This window comes from Pelodiscus sinensis, chromosome 5 (assembly GCF_052426305.1).
Source record: "Pelodiscus sinensis isolate ZL-2025 chromosome 5, ASM5242630v1, whole genome shotgun sequence".
Classification (NCBI taxonomy): Eukaryota; Metazoa; Chordata; order Testudines; family Trionychidae; genus Pelodiscus; species Pelodiscus sinensis.
The window spans coordinates 83,212,602-83,231,929 of record NC_143056.1 but is presented as its reverse complement, the minus strand read 5'-3'; the positions used below and the strand labels follow the sequence as shown (position 1 = coordinate 83,231,929).

Sequence of the window (19,328 nt, the reverse complement as noted above, 5' to 3'; positions counted from 1 at the left end):
GGCTCTCAACCGCCCACAGCATAGGCCATCCCCGACCAGTGCCATTGTACAATCCAGCCCAGGCGTTCCAGTGGGTGGGGGAGGCCCACCCCTGCCCCAGCCCCCCCAGTAGTTTCAGGGATTACAGCTGGGACGGGGAGCCTGGCACCGGGCAGCAGCAGCAGTTAGGCTCCCCTGTACTCCATGGCAGCAGGGAAGCAGTGCAAGTCCACTGAGACTGCTGGGCTGCATCTGGCAAGCTCTCTGGGCGAGGCTGGCCTGTGGGCCGGGAGTTTGAGCCCCCGTCATAGCCTCAGCCATTAAAGGCCAGAAGGGTTTAGCACAATCAGCAGTTCTGACCACCTGCACAGCACAGGCCACAGAAACTTGCCCACCCCCTAACCACACATACTGAAGTCCTCTCAGCATAGGCTCAAGCTGTCCTGTGCAAATGCATCTCAGGGCAGATTACAGCCAGCTCATGCTTCACCCCCCCGGGGGGGGGGGGGCGCAAAGGATTATGCCAATCCTTAGTCAAGCCAGGAAGCCTCCTTGGGGAAAAGCCATAAAAGAGCGTCTAGACTGGTGCGATCCTCCGGAATAAAGCCCTTTTCCGGAGGATCTCTTATTCCTACTTGCAAGTACGTGCCTCTTGCAAGTAGGAATAAGAGATCGTCCGGAAAAGGGCTTTATTCCGGAGGATTGCGCCAGTCTAGACGCTCTTTTCCGGCTTTTCCCCGAGCCGGAACAAAAGTGGCGGCCATGTTTATTTAAATCCCGCGGGGGATATTTAAATCCCCTGTGGATTTCCCTATTCTGACTTGCTTGCTTTGCATGCCTCTTCCGGAGAAGGGGCCAGGCTAGACGTAGCCTAGCAGTAATAGACTGGCACCATAAACTGCAACCACGACCACCTCCCTCTATAGCTACCTGGTTTACAAATCCTCTCCTGGCCCAGGCTTAACCTTAGGTCTAAGTCACACTGCAGGCTTTTTGCAGAACAGCTGTTGTGCAAAAACTTGTGGAGCATCTACACTGCACATGCATTTCTTGTGCAAGTGAATTTACAGTAAAGCAGCAGAAAAGAGGGCTTCTTGTTCAAGCATTACTCCTCTCCCCATGAGGAATAAGCCTTCTTGCACAAGAAGGCAGTGTGGATGGGCAACAGGTTTCTTGCACAAGAAACCGCCGTGGCTAAAATGGCCATTGGAGCTTTCTTGCGCAAGAGAGCGTCCATACTGCCATGGCCGCTCTTGCGCAAAAGCACATGGCAGTGTGGACGTGCTCTTGTGCAAGACCTTTTGTGCAAGAACGCTTGCGCAAACCAGTTCTTGCACAAGAAGCCTGCAGTGTAGACATAGCCTAGGAGTTTTGTTCCCAGTATGCCCTGGGTAGAGCCCAAGTGCTGCAGTGCCAAGGTGGCCTGTAATTCTTGTTCTACTTTCTCTGTCTTACCCCACTATTGATTTATTCACTTTAATTAATGCAGAAGCTGTTTAACACAGTCTTGGTCCAGCCCTCTCCTCGGAGCCCTGGCTAACCCGCCAGGCTAGGCAGCAGCCACAGGACTGATCCCGTAGCTAGTATGTCACAGTGTTTCCTGGCTGGCACCACCCAGAGTTCCCAGAACTGAAGCAGGACATGGGACTATAGGTGGGTTTGTTTTTTTAAAAGACTTTTATTGGAAAAGAAAAACAATCCAAAAGTGGTGAGGGCTGACCCAAAACCTGTGTGAGCACGGAAAACAGGGAGAGGCCACAGCACCCCGGCACAGACATGGATTAGAAGAAACAGACGGGAAAGGAAAAGGGAAAGGCCCATGAACCTGGGTGGCGGGGAGGGTGGGGGTGGCAGGGGAGGGAATTTTTCCTGGTTGCTGCAGGAGTCTCAGGGTTGCACCTTCTGGTGGAGATGCAGGCAGCAGGAAGGGGTCACCCTGGCCAAAAAGGCCAGGCCTTGGGTGAGCAACTTGTGAGCCAAATGCAGGGCAGGGGAAGCTGCAGGCACACAGCAGCCCACTGCTGGGACAGACGCATGGTGCCTCTCGCAAAGTCAAGGCAACCAGAACGAAGGGGCTAAGGGGACGGCTCCACATTTTTCCATTGCACATGAGCCCAGGCAGGCACTGGGCTCCACCCTTCCTGCTCATTACACCTCCCCTCCGTGACCCGGCCATCAACAAGGTCAGCGCTTTAGCTTTTCTGTTTCCTTAAAGCACCCCTGTGAATCAGACAGGGCACAAGCTTCCCACAGATGTGCCGGAGGCCACTGAGCTCCAACAAGGGGTCCAGAAGGTGAAGGGCTCCAGCTGCTCCCAGCTCAGAGCTCCCCACGCACATGGCACTGAACAGCTGAAAACAGATGCAGGGAAGCGAACACTGGGTCCAAATAAAGGCACCTGACAGTGGCACGGAGTGGGGCTGGGGAAGGTAAACAGCACCTCCTTCAGGCAAGGGCGGGTTTGGTCTCTACACAGCTAGTGATTAGAAAAGGCATCTCAGTTAAGGAGGAAGTTGCAGGGGGCTGGGGGAGGAGGAAGAATGGAATCTGGCAAAACATTGCCGAGCAGGGGGACCGTGCTGCAGCTCCGAGTGGTGGATGTCCAAATGGGTTCAGGCACCGTGTCTAGGAGATAGGAGGGTCGGGCCATGCCTTCTAGTCCTTCCCCTTCCCTTTCCTGGCTGTTTGGAACAACAGAACAAGAGACCAGTTAGCGCACACCCGGGTACAAGCTGCAGCGGGGGTATCTGAAGTGGGCACTTAACAGGGCACAAAGCCTCCTGCAGACCTCTGGCTCAGGTTCTGGCTGCAGTGGCACATGGGTCAGGCAGCTGCACTGAATCTAGCCAGAGCCAAGCCGGGTAAATCCTGCAAGCCTGTGCATTGCCTGAGACGGCCTGTTGAGTGAGTCCCACATGGTGCTACTGGCAGATCCCAGACCTCCTGGCCTTTGACAAACCAGGAGGCACTTTACTATTTGCTTTAACTCAGTTGGGCTTTGGAGATACAGTGACTAGGTACGATTGGCAGAGCAAAGCAGGGGCCAGCATCCAACACCTGGACATGCCCTGGTCACCAATGGAGGGAGGCTGCCCAGGCATTGCTGTACCAGCTCAATGACCTATACACCACTGACTTGCACTCAGAAGCAGAGGGCAAGCACAGCTGGCAGTTCCCAGCTACAGTATTGACTCCAAGTGGCACAAGCAAAGTGTATCAAGACTCAAATGACTAGCCATGAGAATGGACTAGGGGCCTTTCATGCTTTGAAAGATCCCAACATGCCTCACAGGCTCCATAGCAGGGGTGGGGAACCTATGGCCTGATCTGGCTCTTGAGGCTCAGCGCTCACTGCCCCGCCTCAGGGAGCTGTGCTCCAGCTCTGTGACCCCCTTTCTTCCCAGTACCCACACTTCTATTCCCCTCTTGCACCCTGCCTCCCGCCCAACCCTGCCACCCCCAACCTGCTTCTGCACCCTCCCAGACCCTACACTCGTAGGCTGCTTCCCAGCAGCTCCCTCCCACACACACAACCCTCATTTTGGCCTTACCCCAGAGCACAGCCTGGGCCCCCCAGCTCTGGTGTGCGAGGGGAATGTGGAGAGTGTCTTTCTGCTTCTCAGTCGTGTTTTTTTTTCTTCACACTTGTGCAGCCCCCAACTGATTTTTCTGTAGCTCAGCAGTCCTTGACCCAAAAAAGGTTCCCCACCCCTGTCTATAGGCAGATTGCTAAAGCACCATTGAAATGCAGCTCTCTCTAGAGTGTGCTGTACTGCAACTCACCAACTAAGGGAAAGAAAGAAGGTGAAATCTGTCTCCATGGAAGTCCCTGGGGGCGTGTCGTGTCTCCAGCGAGGAGTTATTTCAAAATAACTCCCCTTGTTTTGAAACAACAAGATGAATGTCCACATTGCCAGGCCCGCTATTTCAAAATAATGGGCTAGTTATTTTGAAGTATTCCTCTTCACAAGCAGGAGTAGTTAACGCCTATTTCAAAATACGCATTTCGGGTGTTATTATTTTGAAATAATTTCCCAGTGTAGACATGCCCTGGGAGTGTTGCTAGTGGCAACAGGATTTCACACGGACACTCCTGTAGCCATTTGAAACAGCAGTGGGATTTGAAGCCCCATGGACTGTAAGGATCCAAAAAGCAATTTCACCAGGCTCGAGTTAACAACCCAGCTCTTATGAGCGGAGCCAGGAACTTAAGGAGCCCAAGTACCAAGGACCTCAGTGTTTTGTTTCCTCCAACAGTTACTCTGGCAGTGGCAGAGAGCTGCCCAGCACCATGCCAGCGCACAGGCCCAGTATGGACCTGGAGCCCTTCCTAATGAATCACCAGCACCACTTTGCAGTGGTAGAACGGTCCTTGGAAACACCATCACAACCGACCTAGCTTAGTCTGTAAGACCCAGCATGGTCACGTGCCTAGCTGGGATGGCTCCGTTCCTCTTGAACGTGTCATGCATGCGACGTTCACTGGCTCCCCACACGCTGAGGTGGGATAAGGACATCTAGTGGTGGGACTGACCTTTGGATTTTGACTTGGACTTGGGAGAGCAGGGCTTGGTCACTTGGATGGTCTCCTGACATTCCGCGTTGTATAGGGCTTTCTTCAGGGTGCCCGAACGGGCCTTCAGACCTGTGGCCGCATCGCACCCGCCCCAACTCTCAAACTTGTACTTGCAGTCGGCTGGAAGAGAGGTTGGAGACATCAGTTCTATGCAGGGCCCAGAGTAAATGGCAGCCTGATGGGAGCCCCAGGGACCATAGGTGCTGGAGCGAGGGGGGCTGCCCCACCCCTGGCTTGCACTGGTTTCCATTACACACAGCGTTGGTTCAAGAGCTCCCAGCACCCCCACTATACACAGTGTTCATGCTGCTCTATTGGACAACCTTGCATTGCATTCCCATTGCGCCGGTTAGTCGCGCTCTTCAGGCCCTCCAAGGCAGTTGGTCATCCTAGTTGACTGATCAGCACCCAGCTATACACAGCATGTGGTGCCAGAACTGATCCCTGTGTCACAGACACAGCATCCAAATAGCATCTGTACAGCACTCGTGCTCCCTCAGGGGAACCTGATACCCAACTCTGTTCTTCACGGGCGTGTCTCACCGAACAGGCCATGCCAACAGGCCCGATACCCAGATGGTGAGGCACAGTTAGGCAGCTGGAAGGGAAAAGCAGATGAGGCTACTTGCCCCAGTCCCTGAACCCCAGCTCAAGCTCTGAAGACAGCAGCACCAGCTGCCATAGTCTCGGAGGGGTGCCAGGTCTGAACTGAGAAGGGCAGGCCTCACCGGCCAGGCAAATATAAAGCAAAGCTCAGTTGTGAGATACTGTGTGAGGCCCCCAATTCTGCATTAGACCATTGGTCTATCTAACCTGCCCTGCAGCACTGGGTCACATCTATGGCCCATACAGCCTGTTGTCCCTAGGTGTCACCAAGGGCCAAACGTGGCCTGCAGAGCCTTCCCAAATGGAGTCCAACAGCAGCAGTTGAATCTGGAACCCTCCAGCCAGGACGAGCGTCTGCTCATTTCAGGCTAACCGGTCTCCAGTAGCAAATTCTGTGTCGGCCCCATGCCCTGTCTTCTCAGAGCGCAGCTACTGCTCGGATGGCAGAGCGTTTAGCCTTTCATCCATTGCATTGCACCCACAATGCACTGCTCTTTTCACTTTGGCAGGGAAAGAGACACGCCCCTGCCTCTCTCACCGGGGAGGTGCTGAACACGGACGTGCCCACTGTGCCACTTGCAGCCATCCCAGCCGTTCACAGAGGGGTAGTCTGCAGAGGTTACATGCCCATTGTGCAGGCCTCTGTCAGGAAGGAATGGCCAGGCCAAGGCATTGCATTCTGGGACTTGCTGTCTCTAGAGGCCCACAGATCCATTAGGACACTGGGTGAAAGGTGGTGGGAGGTCAGGTCCTAGATGCACACTTGGGCTCCTGGTTAGCGGCTTGCATGGACCTGAGAAAGGTAATGTTGGGGTTCTCATAGGTTAAAGGGGCTACCACCACAGAAAGACTCCAGATCTCCCTTGGCTGCCCCCTGAGCCTGGTGACTCTTTCTGGGATGGGGTTACGCACTCACCTCCAAACTCCTTCTTCCAGTTACAGGGGATCTTGCACTTGAGTCTCTTTGTCTCCTCCTTGCAGGTCCCCTCGCGGTAGCCCACGCCACAGTCTTTGCTGTTTGGGGTGCAAGGCCCCCAGCGCCAATCCTCACATTCAGAGCTGTTCTTCTTTACCTTGTCTGCAGTGCAGAGCAGACAGTCACGCCAAAGGATACAGAACAGCAGTAGGTCCCCTAGATAGGGGCTCTCCCCTCCCTCACTTGCAGCCAAAAACATGAACCATCCTCCCCCCCAGGGTGGGGAACCTAGAGAGGCAGATGTGTGCACCAGCCCCATGGTGGAACGGCAGGAGAGCTGGAGCACCCACCATCACAGGCTCCCCAATGCTGGGGGGGGGAGGGGAAGTCCCGAGCCTTGGGGGCTGGATCCAGGCAAGCTAAGGGCCACACCTAGCCCTTGGGCCTTAGGTTCCCCACCCCTGACCTACCCTCCACGCATAGCAAGTCCCGGAGCAGAGGATGAGGGATGAATTCTCCTCTTCCTAAGCAGCCATGAATTTGTCCCTCACCTTTCTTGTTTTTTCCAGCCTCAGAGGCTGCAGTCATGAGGATCAGCACCAGGAGAAGGATGAGCCCGTGGACCTGCATTCTGCATGGAAGAGGGAGATACATCAGCCTGGAGGAGGACCCAGGCGAGAGAGGAGAAGGACACCAGGCTGGTGTTGGGGAGGGAAAGAGGGTTCTGATGCTGATGGGCAGGCTTGAGCTCAGGGGAGGGTGCCTGGGTCACTCTTCTGGGCTCAAGATGGGCCAAGTCCCAGGGATTTCAGTCCCTTCCTGCTTAGGGCTGTGAAGCCCCTTCTGCACTCTCCCCACAACCTCCGTGTGTCACTCTACAGGGTAGAGGGGAGCAGGGAACACGTAGCCCCAAACATTGAGCTGAGCTGTGTCTCTTCCCTAGGCCAGGCACAGGGCTGGACGAGGGACAGGAACGGGGGAGGCACTACTGCTCTGAGTGCTAATCACCGTAGTGCCTAGCAGGAGGGAACAGGTCCCATGTAGCAAGTGTTTCTACCTGAGGCCCTGCTTCTTCCCAGAGCACGGAGCCATCCCCCCGCACGTTGCCCAGGGGCCCAGCATGGCTGTTGGCTCCCCTGGTCAAGCAGGAGCCTCCCCTAGCTGCAGGATTGGGGGGCTCCCAAGCCAGGCTCAGGGACAGGACTGGGACACAGCCAACCCCTGCAGTCTTGAGAGAAGTCAGGCTGGCTCCCCACCAGCGCTCAGCAGTGAGTGGGACTCGCCCCAGCCTGTGTGCACATTGGTGAGCATCTTACGTGCACTCAACTTACAAGCCCTCCCTCCAGGCTAGGGCACGTTCAGCCAGACCACACCAGCAGAGGGGCCATGGCCCAGTGCAGCTCTCAGCCCGATCCTCCCCTTCCAAGGCGGGCGGAAAGTGCTCCCGGCAGGCTGGCTGACGGGACTTCTGGTTATAGAGGCGCATGAGTCCTTCCCACTCCAGAGCAAAGGACGGATACAGTGACCCCAGAGACCCCATCCTAGCGGGGTGAGAGGAGGAGCCTTATCTCCAATAACGAGCTGCCCAGCAACTGGGGCGTCTCAGCAGATCGGCACCTTTTATCATTGCTGCTGTCCTCACTACCAGGCCAGCAGGAATGAGGCAATGGGCCCTCACAACCACAGGCCTGTGTGTCATATAAATGCTGCCCTCCCCATCCTTGGAGCAGCCCAAGGTAGCAAGCAAGTCTTTTCCACACCAGCCCGGCTCGCAGCTTCCTGCGCAGAGCTCACCCCGAGAGGATCACAGATGACTACAACGCTGTAACGATCTCCATGTGCCTCACTGTGCAGCGAGTCAGGTTTGTGTGTGGAAGTGGCCACCAGACACTTCACCTCTTCTGGGCTCTACAGGCTACTCTGTAGTCACATGCAAACTAAGGCCCCGTGTGCAACTTACAGCAGACCCTTAGCTAAGCACAACATTTGGGCCTGATCCGTCCTCCTACACCCAATGACACAGGGCAGCAGGAAAATGCAGGATTACGCTCTTCATTACAGCTTCTCCCACGTGACCTTGTCTGTCTCTGAATAGCTGCTGGGACTCCTGCTGGTGAGTATCAGGAGGGGAAGAGGGCTCAGGCCTCTTGTTACAGGGCATGGGTAGGCACATTAACATCACAATCCCCACCCCCAGCTTTAAACCAGAAAAAAAAGGAGGCTGGGAAAGCCAATCCGCCTGGGGGGGGGAGGGTTGTGCCACTCTGGCCCTTGGAAAGCAGAGAAGCCTCCTGTTTGTCTGCTGGCAGTAATGAGGCCTTGCCCCCCGACTCCCCAACCCCAGTGATTCCTCAGCCCCCTTCCATGCCCACATTTCCCAGTGCCTCTTTTATCCAACGCCCAGCAGGCTCTCTCGCCCACGCCAAAAATCCCCATGGGGACAGCAGCTGCCATGGAAGCTTTATCCGGCTCCAAAAGAATCCAGGGCAGAAAAAAACCCCACGACCATCGTTTTTTGAAAACTAAAACAGAAGATTAAAAAAAGCCCATACAATGTGGAGCTCATGTGGAGCTTTAGAAGTGAAAGCTGCTCCCCCTGCTGGTTCCCTTAATGTCAGCCCATTACCATACAGGCACAAAGGGACTGCGGATGCAGAAGGCCAGTCTGGGGGTGGGGGGACAAGGAGGGAACAGAAGACCTGGAAGTAGGAGTCATGGGTGTGCATGCACATGCCTCTCTGTTTGAATGTGCAAGGCAAGAACTTGTGCACAGCGGAGGAGCATGTGTGTACGTGCATCTGTATGCGCATGGAGAGGCAGTGAATGCACGGAGTACATGAGGGAGTATGTGCACGCTATGGGACAGTGCATACATTTGTTCAATTACTATTTTAGCTCCACAGTGCTAGCTTTAGCTCCTCTAAGAGGGCCCCTGAACAGTATTGAAGTTAGAGGGGCAGTGTCCCTGTGTGGGCAGGTCAGTGACTGCCTACGCACCTTAGTTTCCAGCAAATACGGTGGCTAGAAATAGATCCAACCCCAAATCAGACACTTGGTGGGACACAGAATCCAGATGCGGAATTCCCCACCTCACCTGTATCCGCTGGAACCTGAACTCTGAGCTGAGTCCCCTGAATCTGATGGGTTTGAAATCTGGCTTTGGAGCCCCCTCTAGAGTGGTGCGGGAGCTGCCCCTTATTTTGTGGGGTCTGAGCTTTTGCTGACATCACTGCATCTGTCCCTCCCTTTTAGCTCCAGGAGATCCCGCAGCACTGTGGGTGTGAACAAAGGACCTTGGCAGAGCAGTGGTCCTGTTTGGGGGGGATGGGCAACAGCTTTTTACCTGCTCTTCCCATGACCAATGAGACTTCCTCTGATGGTTTCCCCACTGGTAGCAGTTCCATGAAGGACAGCAATTGACCCACTGTCTTATGCTGAGCTGGCACAGACAGTGACAAAGCCAACTTCCCCCACACTCACAAGGGGCCTCTATGGTGGGTGGCAGTGGCGGGGGGGTTATCATGTGTGCACCTCATTAAACAAATGTACAAATTCACCACCAGGGGGAGCCATACAGGTTGCAACTGAAGCCCAGGCTTAAATGGGAGTGGACTGGTGCCAGGCAGTATGTGCAGAAGAGGGAGAAAACTCCTATACAGAAAATGGCAGCTGCCAACCCAGGGAGCAGGTGAAATCCGGGTACTAGGAGGAAAGGGGATTAGACTAGCTGAACATTACAGCAGCTTGGAGCCAATGTGTTTTGATGGATGTGATGCTTCTCACTAGGTCCATATGCAGGGGGCACAGCCCAGCTTGGCTTCACCTTCTGCCCATCCCAAGTGCATTGCTAAGCTAGTCACTCACACTTGTGGGCCTCTCCCCCACGTACAAGGCCTAGTAAACCATGGACACACCCCGTCCCACTGTTACTTATGACAAGGCAGCTCCCAAGTTGATAACAGCACGTCCACCCTGGCTCGAGGGAATCGGCTCCCCCATCCTGCCCTGGGTGCAAAACCCTCCTGGCAGGCCAGCTATAGGATGGGACACGCGGGGTATGGTGTGGAGGGGGAGAAACACTTGGTCAGTGTTCGCTCCCTTCCCCCACACGGCCACCCTGGCAGCACGCTGGGTGAAGCAGCTCAGTTCGTTATTCAGGCTCCAGTGCACTCACCTTTTGTGTGTCGTTGCTGTGAAGCGCCCGGCTTCACTCTGAATTGAAGTGTCACAGAGAATTACACAGCCCGGCTGGCTGAAGGCAGAGCTGAGGGGACTAGAGCCGCCTTCCCCACCTCAGATGAGAATTATCTGGGGAGCCCTATGCCAGCCAGATCACAGCTCAAACGCCTTCCCACCACACTCTCCTCAAAGAGGTTGCAAAGACAAGAGCTCAGCATTGAGAAGGAGCCAAAGCAGCCCAGCTTCCGGAGGCAGAGGCTGGGAGCTGGCTACAGCCAACACTTCTGCCCTGTTCCATAATACCTCCTGCTGGGAGGCCATGGGACTAGAGCAAAAGGAGCTTTGCACAGCCTATGTTTCTGCCTTGATCTCTACAGCACTTCCTGCAGGAGTGGATGAGGCTACGGTAACCAAGCGCCCCCACCCCCCTCCCGAGACAGAGTTCCTATCCAATTCCCTACTGGCTCTTGGAGCAGTCTTCTATCGCCCCTTACTCAGACTCTCCCATTCACCTCCACTCTGTAAGGATTGCTTCTGCCTTGGCTATCCTCAGCCCAGCTCTGCAACATGGCTGTGGTAATACAGCCTCCCTCTGTTCCCTCTGGCTTGTCTCTCCTCCAGCCTGCAACTTTCACAGACCTCTTCATTGGCTCCTCGGTGCCCATTGGCTGGCCTTACTTTTAAAAGTCTCCATGGAGTTAGTCCTCTTTGCATCATGGTCTTTACTTCCCTGCTTCTTCTGCTGTACCCCTCAACTTCTCCCCAGTATGGGTGTGAGAGCCTTTTCTCTGTAGCTCCCACTGTGGGCTAACACGCAGGTACAACTGCCCTCCCTGGTGCATGGTAAGCATGTCCGCCAACTTCTGAAGGTGGGATGCACTAACTAGTCGACCATCCAATAAGCAAAAGCTTATTGGATAGTCCAGTTGACTAGTTGATTCCACCTCCCCTTGCTGCCTCTATCAGATGCAGGCAGCAAAGAAGGGGGAAAGAGGGTGTACTTCAAAGCGGCAGTGCTGCACCGCTGTGCCCAGGATCAGCTGTGTGGCGCTGCCCTTTTGGAATGCCGCCACAGTGCAGTGCTGCGAGGAGCCCCGGGTCAGAGACTCCCCAGCTGATCCTAGGGTCTGGGGAAATGCCGTGCAGAACCCAGTCTCAGCTGGGGAGTCCCCTGCTGATCCCAGGCTCCATGCAGGCGTTTCCACTTTGAAATGCACAAGAGCCTCCGCTGGGGACTCTTGTACATTTCAAAGCTGGCTGGCACCTGCCTGCAGCCTGGAGTCAGCAAGACTTCCTGCTGGCTTCCAGGCTGCATGCAGAGTTCTGCATTCCTCCTTTGAAATGTACAAGAGCCCCAGTAGGAATGCAGGAATGCCTATCGACTAGTCGATTGAAATTCTATCGACTATTTGACTAGTAAATTACTCACTATTTAACATCCTTAATCTAGTCCTCTGCCTGTGAGCAAAACCCCAGGAAACAGTTATAAAAGAAACAAACAAACACACACACCCCAAGAATCCTCATTTCAGTGCGATGTCCCAGAACTCTGTGCCTGAGCTCCCCCTGCAGGGCCATCAGCTAAACACTCTTGCAGAATGCTGTCCTGCTGCCAGACAAGTAAAACAAGGCAGGTTTGGCTAAAGCCCTAGCACTGGAGCAAGGAGGCCTGGGTTCTATTCCAAGCTTCACTACAGAATTGCTGTGCAAATCACTTTCCATCACTGTGCCTGAGTCAGAAAGAAAAATAAATGAAACTCTGGAGACATCATTCAGTCTGCAGTATTCCACCGAGAAAGGGAGGGAACATAAATGTTCAGAATAAATTTCAGCCCCCCACATGGTTCCAATTCCAGCTGAAAATGACCACAAGTGTGTTTGCAAAACTGTCGTTCTTTTTGCAGCTGGATCTAGCGGCCCCCTTGCTGATCCAAGGCATCTATCCCCCACGTCTGCTCTCTCCCCAGGCAGACTGCACGTGTCGAGCTGAGAGAGTTTATACTGATTTTGGCAGCATCTTCCATTGCTAAGGATTTCACTCACTTTGGCTCAGATGTCAGGCTGATATTGAAATGGGATCCAAAGTGCCAAACATAACAATGAGGGGCCTTGGGACCTCATCTGATCTGCACTCTGTGCCAGGCAAAGCCAGCTGCAGTTGCCACTCCTGAAGCAGGCACAGCAGCATATTTCCCGGCTTCCTCTGCATCCACTAGACCTCTGGTTCCTGTTGTGGCGGCCTCGAAAGGCTCTGAGTGACCCTAGGGAGTGAGGAATGTTGCGTTCCTGCTAATCTGACCTGCGCCCCTTGCTTTCAATACAGGGACCCCTCCGCTTGGCTCACACTATATCTAGGTCAGGTAGCAGAGACTCCCTGAGTCTGCGAAGCACAGGGCAGGGGGACAAAGGAGTTAACCAACCCCTGCCGCTTTAGAAATTTTCCCTAGAGCTGAGCAACTCCCCAAGGCTGGAGTAGCACACTCTCCTGGCCAGGATCTCAGTACAGACGGAGCCAGGACAGGGTTCACTAACCCTTCCCCACTGACTCGTTATGTGCAACAGTGTTGGTACAGTACCCTAAGGCCTTGGGTGTGGCTGGGCAGCAGGGTTCTCTGGGGGCAGTGAGCTTTCTCCAGGGACCATGATAACCTATACTGAGGGAAGAGAGGTTGCCTGTTTCAGCCCATTCCTGATGGAAGGGGGCTTCATGCCACAGACTCCCCTTCAATCCTGGCTTGCAGGAGCCAGCAGGTTGCCTGTGGTTAAAACTGCAGCAGGGAAGGAGACTGGGGAGGCTTGCTGCCTCCCCATCCATTGCGTGCACCACCAGCTGAATCTGCCTGCCTGGCTACTCTTTGCCTATGGTCTTCCAGGCAAGGCCACTAACCTTCTCTACCATGCTGAAACCAGCCTCCTGCTCTGAGGCCATCTTCCTCCCTCCTCTCCCCACAGATATCCTTCCCCTTGAGCTGCCACATGCCTTAGTTCTCCCGAGCCATTCTCTTCCTTAGAACTCCCTGTGCCCTCTCCCTCCACACGCTCTTAGGTTTGTTGCCTTAACCCCCACCCCTTCCTCCTCACGTAGCCCACTGGGGTCTTCAGTTTCTCTTTGGTTTTAATCTTCTCTCCCCTGACTCCCTTCTGTCCACTGCCCCATAGTGCCAGATGCTCCTCCCCTCCCATAATGTTGTGGCAGGACAAGTGCTAATGTTGCTCGAATAGTCCCGGCTCAGGGGTCAGGGCAGATGCGTTCAATGTGTGCAGCATGCACTGGCCTCCATGTCTGACTGGGGGGCAGCTGCTCTGTAGCCTGAGGCTGTATCATCCCAGGCTATTTCTTCCACAGTTACTCTCAGTCCTTGCCCAGGACACAGAGCAGCTCTGTTCTTGGGCTTCCTTGGATTTTGCAGAATGGAGCAGAAAGTGTCTGAGCTACCTGCTTTCCTTGCTCACTTGTGTTATCAGGGCTCTCTCCAACATAGACCTGTCCCCATGGCTCCACTTCGCCTTCCTACGGACTTGCAAATCTGGCCCATCCAAACCTAACCTTCCCTGCAGATCCAGACACCAGCAATGCCCCAGCTCCATAGCATCCAGCTCTCTCTGCCAATCTGTTGAGAGCTTTCTCCCCTGATCACCACCTGGCAAAGGAATCCATGGCCATCTCTATCTTGTCCCAGTTCTCAAGGGCACTTTAACAGTATCTCCTCCTCCAGCATAGCCAGCTTCTGGCAGGACCCAGTCCAATCACCCTTTCCCTCGCATGCCCTTTGGCTCCTGCTCCCACATTACTGCAGATGTGGGCAGCCTCTTTCCCTCCAACCTTTCCCAGCTCTCCCCTTCTCCCTCTCCATTCTGCTGCTTACTCACTCCCTTTCCTCTCTTCAGCACCAGCAGATAAGAAAGCAGCACACCTCACTTACCAGACAGATTCCTGGGCCATTTCTGTCTGCGCTTCTATAGCCTAACTGCCCCCAGTTAACCTGCAGCTCCCTCCTCAGGCTCCCTGGCCTTACTGATTCCTGTGCTGGGGCATGTTTTCTCTTCTCTTCTGTTCCTACCTTCCATCTAGGCACCTCCTGGGTGCCTGTTCCTGGACAGATCGCTGGTCACAACCACCAATCACTGGGGGCTGGCCCTACCCGGGGCTGTTGCCGAAGTGGGTGCTAGGAGAGGGAAGGCGGGGAGGCTGCACCAGATGTTGCAGAGAAGGAGGGTCTCCCCACCCTTGGTGAGCACTGATAGGACTGAGGGGGAAGGCCTGTGCTAGGGAGAAGAGAGGCTGGGGCTGCGAGGTTGGTAGGAGCCCTCCATGGGCAGTTTTAAGGAGACAGTTTGTCACTGGCCCAAGCAACAGCTGGGGAGCCCCAGAGGTGCAGCAGAGGGGTGGGAGGTGATCACCAGGCAGGGTGACTGCAGCCAGCAGAGCCGGGGGAGGAGCTGCAGGCACTGGGAGAACTAGGCTCTGCCCAGCAAGGACTGGGGTGCGCCCCACACCCCTTTAACTCAGCTGGGTGGGGAACCCCTGGGGCAGCGGGATGGCCCAGCCCCCAGCCCTTCCGGGCGGGGGAGGGGGAGAGTGCAACCCGCCCCAGAGCCCCAACAGCCCGCCCCTGAGCCTTCGGGTTGGGAGGAGTCACAGCCCCAGCTCCGCCCCTCCCCCCAGGATGCTGGAGAGTTGGGGGGGTCACAGTAGGGCGGGGGGGGGGGGGCCGTGAGCCGCAGCCGGGCGGGGGGGGGGGTTGCTCCTACTGGGGAGCGGGGCTCTCGCGGTGCCGGAGTCCCGGCTGCAGCGCTGTTGCTCCTGCCGCAGCAGGGGAAACCCGCCTGCTCCGAGCCTCGCGGCCCGGGGTCAACGGGTCCCTCCAGCGCGGGGGAAAGCGCCGCCTCGGCTCGCTGCTGGTCGGAGAGCGGCCACGAGCGAGAGCCGGGGATGAGCCGCGCAGGGACTCCCAGCGACGCCCCCGGACTGTGCCTGGGGGGGGGGGGGGGGAGTCCTAGCGGGACTGAGGCGCGGCAGTCCCGGGAACTCGGAGTCCAGCCGGGCAGAGGGGCTCGGGCGGCAGAGCCACCGTTTCCTTTCCCGGGCCCCCTGCAGCGCAGGAGCCCCCAGCCGCCACGAGAGACGACCACGTTAGTGGTGGGGCGGGGGAAACTGAGGCACGGGGCGGCGTCTTGCCCGGGACACTGCGTGTGCGCTCTCAGGAGGGACCAGGGCCCGATCCCTCTTTTCTGGGCGGAAGGGGCTGGGCAGCTAGTTACCCCCCCCCCCCCCGTTCTAGCAGCACCGCAGGGTCCCACAGTGCCTGGCAGATGACAGCCCTTGCGGGGCAGAACCGCGCGGGGAGAACTTGCCCCGGCTCCCCCCACAGGCAGCTCCGCTCCCCAGCAGTGCGATCGGGGCTCCGGCCTGGGCGGGGGCTGCTGCCCACGCGGGACGCTGGCGGGGGCTTTAGCTCGCGTTGCCCATCCAGAGCCGCCGGCAGCGGGGGAGCGCGGCCCCGCTCCCCGGCTCCGCACTCACTTGCCTCGGCGCCGAGCTTCGCTTCGCTGCGCTACTTGGTCTCCCGGGGTTAATCCTTCGGCCGCGCTCGCTGCCCCGCCGCCGCGCTCCCTATCTGCTTCCCTTTGTGTCTTAGAACTAGTTTCAGCTGGTCACATGTGGACACCACCTCGCGGAGCGCAGCGGCCCCTGACGTCGCTCCCAGCTGACAACAAAAGGTAGTTCGAGCCCAAACTTCGCAGGCTCCGCCCCCTTCGCGGAGAACCAGGGCAGGGAACAAAAGCTCCAGCGGCAAATCCTGCCCCCGGGGCCGCCTGGGCTCGGGGAGGGAAGAAACTGTCCCGCTCCCCCCAGCCCGGGCCCGCTGGCTGGAAGCCTCTTCCAAGAGCTGGTGGTAAAGACAGTGGCCAGCGGCCGAAGAGAGGTGGTGCCCGGAATCATTTACCCCTTCCCAGCCCATCAGCAAGTGAGGGAGGCAGACAAAGCCCAGTCAAAATGTAGCACGGAAGGCCAAGGCAAAGCATGACGGGGGGAGGAGGCTGCCAGAGCCTTTCTACCCCCGTGTCCTGAAACCCCCGTTAAAGCACCTGGTGGAAAAAGTGAAGCTGAAAACCTGTGGCTCACTCAGCTGGGGAGATAGAGGGCTTCACCGCAACCTGTCGCCGATCAGGCACAGGCAGCAGTGACCGACCGTCCTTATCTGCCTGGCTTGTATCCACTCCAGACAGACTCCAGTGGGTCTGTTTCTTTTGCAGTACTGGTCACGCCAGTAACTTCTCTTGAGTTGAACTGAACTGATGGGGAGATGCAAGGGGGATGTGGCAGGGCAAGGGGAGGCTACAGATCAAAGAGTGGATCAAAGGGGCATCACTCACCCCCATAGGACTTGAGACAAAGGGCCAGATCCACCCTTTGGGCCTACCGGCTCCAAGTCCTATCTGTAGACAGTTTGTGGTGGCATCTCTGGGGCATGAGCAAGTTCTAGGAGTGATTTCATTGACTCCACAACCATCTCTTAGGCTCCAATGCAGCCTTCCAGACCTGTGCTGAGCCAGCCTCCCCCTTCCTTCACTCATGTCTCTTTCTCCTGGGCTACAGCACCAGCCCTGTGTCCCTTCTCTCCCTGCTGCACACACACAGCCCTTGCATGCTGATTGAGGGCCCACCCACCACTGCCCAGGATCATTTATATCCTGTGACACAACACAGACTATACAGGCACTATTCCAGCTCCTCTCTAGGCTGACATGGCCCCATGCACAACCATCTCTGAATCTGTTCTAGCTCCAGATCCTTGGATGCATTTCCCTCCTCTGCTCATTTTGGGCACAGTCCCCTTCCCCCCTGAAAAAATTCAGGGAAATAAAAGGACACTGGTGACAGTGATTCTTCCCCCACCCACCTTCCATCTCCAGTGAGGAGAGGAATTCAGGGGCCAAGCCAGCTCTCCTGCTTTGCTGCCCAGCAGACAGCAGGGCTGGTGTCATGCCTAAGGAATGGGGTTGTGGTGGGGAATGAAGTAATTTTTCCACCATCCCCTCTGGAAGGATGCTGCAGAGAGAATTGAGAAGCCACAGATTTTATAAACCACTTCAGAATCTGAACTCTCCAAGAGAGTCCCACTTTTAACTCACACATTGCTGGCAGTTTCCTGAATGACTGTCCAGGATCATGCCACGCTCATTCATGTGTAAGTACAAAGCTCACATGTAGTTACACTCTGGCCTAGGTTTTCAAGTGAGGTTGTGGAGTCCCCATCTTTGGGAGTCTTTAAGAGCAGGTTGGACAAACACCTGAACTTTACTTGACCCTGCCTCAGCACAGGGGGCTGGACTAAATGACTTAAGGTCCCTTCCAGCCTGACATTTCTATGATTCTGGCATGATGTCTGGAGCATACAGGGGGTGAAAGAACCTCCAAACCAGAGCTGAGCACATTTCCTTTGCATTGTCTCCTCTCTTTGTCCATTACCCAGACACTAATGGGCAAAGATCCATCACAATAAGCTGGCCTCCTTCCCGATTCATTCAGTTACCCCGGGGCCTCGTGGTGCGTGGTGTCTAACCAAGCCACGACAGCATGGGGAGATGTGAGAACAAGGCAATACGCATCTGAAGAGGGAAACCCCCAAGAGGAACAAGAGTCCTTCAGAGGGATGCAGAGAAAAGCAACAGGAGTGCATTTATGCAAGGGAACATTCCAGCTGCATCTCACCAAAAGCATCTTGGAGACTGGAGAATTGTTTTCCCAAGGGGCCAGGATGAAGAACCCATCCCTGGATATTTAAAATGAGATTGAACAGAGCCTGAAAAGGACAAAGTTCAACTTCAAAGAACAGGAGGAGCTGCCTGACCAGTTGTGGAGAGCTGGTAGGGCTTGCAAGTCTCTAACTTGAGCCCATGGGTATGAATGGTGGTGTAAAAGACCTTGGCTCCTGGTATCTGTGAAATATTCTGTTCCGAAGGAAAGAGCTGCTGGTTTTGCTCAGTCTTTTCTGGACTATGGAGTGTGAGGACAGGAGGTACCAGGCCACTGCAGCAGGAGCCTGCTAGTGTCTCATGCTTGATCTTCTCAACATGCTTAGATACTGAAAATCAATAGTATTTTTCTTTCTTTGCTTTCTCTCTCCCTGCTGTTGCTGCTCCTCCCCTTGCTCCCATATTCCCTTGTCCACCTAGGGACTAGAGCATGGTAATGACAGTTTGGTGATTGGGAAGCAGAGTGCATTTGTAAGGATCACTTAATTGCAAGGGAGGGGACAGCCCTCTGCCTGTTCCAAGCAAGCGGAGGGACTCCAAGGGGGGACAAACCCAAGGGCACTTCCCTGCAGCTGTGTAGATAGATGTAATGCAAAAAATCCCACAGAAACAATCCACCACTTACTGGCTTGACTTTTAAAGGTGCCCTGGAAAAGCATGGCATGGGCCCCTAATAAAGGTGGCACTGTTTGGTTGTAACCTGTCCTTGTGAGAACATGGACGGGCAGCCTTGTCTTGGTGGTAGCTGGGATAGAGAGTAGCTGACGAGGGTAATGATTAACACGGCCCATGTGTGCACCCTCCAGCACTCAGCACAGGGTCTAGTTACTAAGAGCTGGGTTTGTGTGTGTATTCAGTGGCATACATATGCTAGCAGTGTAGGCAGCGGGCACTCAGGTGTCTTCCATCTATGAGCATACCAATGTACTTGTTATACTTACACACTTCCAACCCCGTCCCAATTCCATCCCCCCCTCCCCATTGGATTCTACAGGAATCTCTGGAGGCCATGTCCTGCAGGCAGGGAGAGTTTCAGAAATCCAGTACCTCTCTGTATGGAACTGCACATTTCTTCCACCCTCCCCACCTCCCACAAGGAACTGGATGCAGAATCCTACAGACTCTCATCAGAGCAATAGGATTTTTGAATTCTCTCTCTCTCCCCACAAAAAATATGACACCAAGGCAGCTGGAAAACTGGTCTCTCTCCTTACAGACAGTACTGGGGAGAAGTGGCTCAAATGCTGAGGGGTCTGGACACTGATATGGAACTATTCCCCTTCACCCCCCCAAAAAAATCCCAGCATGTAT

The 19,328-nt window shown here is 55.4% G+C and overlaps 1 protein-coding gene across 2 annotated transcripts; it reads right to left on the bottom strand.

The window, feature by feature from the left end:
- Nucleotides 1-1,637: 1,637 nt before the first annotated feature.
- On the bottom strand, nucleotides 1,638-15,971 carry MDK (midkine). Of its 2 annotated transcripts, none has more exons than XM_075927591.2 (5): nucleotides 15,781-15,971; nucleotides 6,629-6,708; nucleotides 6,078-6,239; nucleotides 4,514-4,675; nucleotides 1,638-2,660 (listed from the first exon to the last, which is right to left on the bottom strand). In XM_075927591.2, exons 2-5 carry the CDS (start codon nucleotides 6,705-6,707, stop codon nucleotides 2,635-2,637), a joined length of 429 nt encoding a protein of 142 aa, XP_075783706.1. In that variant the 5' UTR covers nucleotide 6,708; nucleotides 15,781-15,971; the 3' UTR covers nucleotides 1,638-2,634. The 2 variants fall into 2 exon arrangements, with proteins under 2 accessions (XP_075783706.1, XP_006117348.2); XM_006117286.5 differs by having other exon boundaries at nucleotides 15,785-15,971.
- Between the last annotated feature and the right edge of the window lie 3,357 nt (nucleotides 15,972-19,328).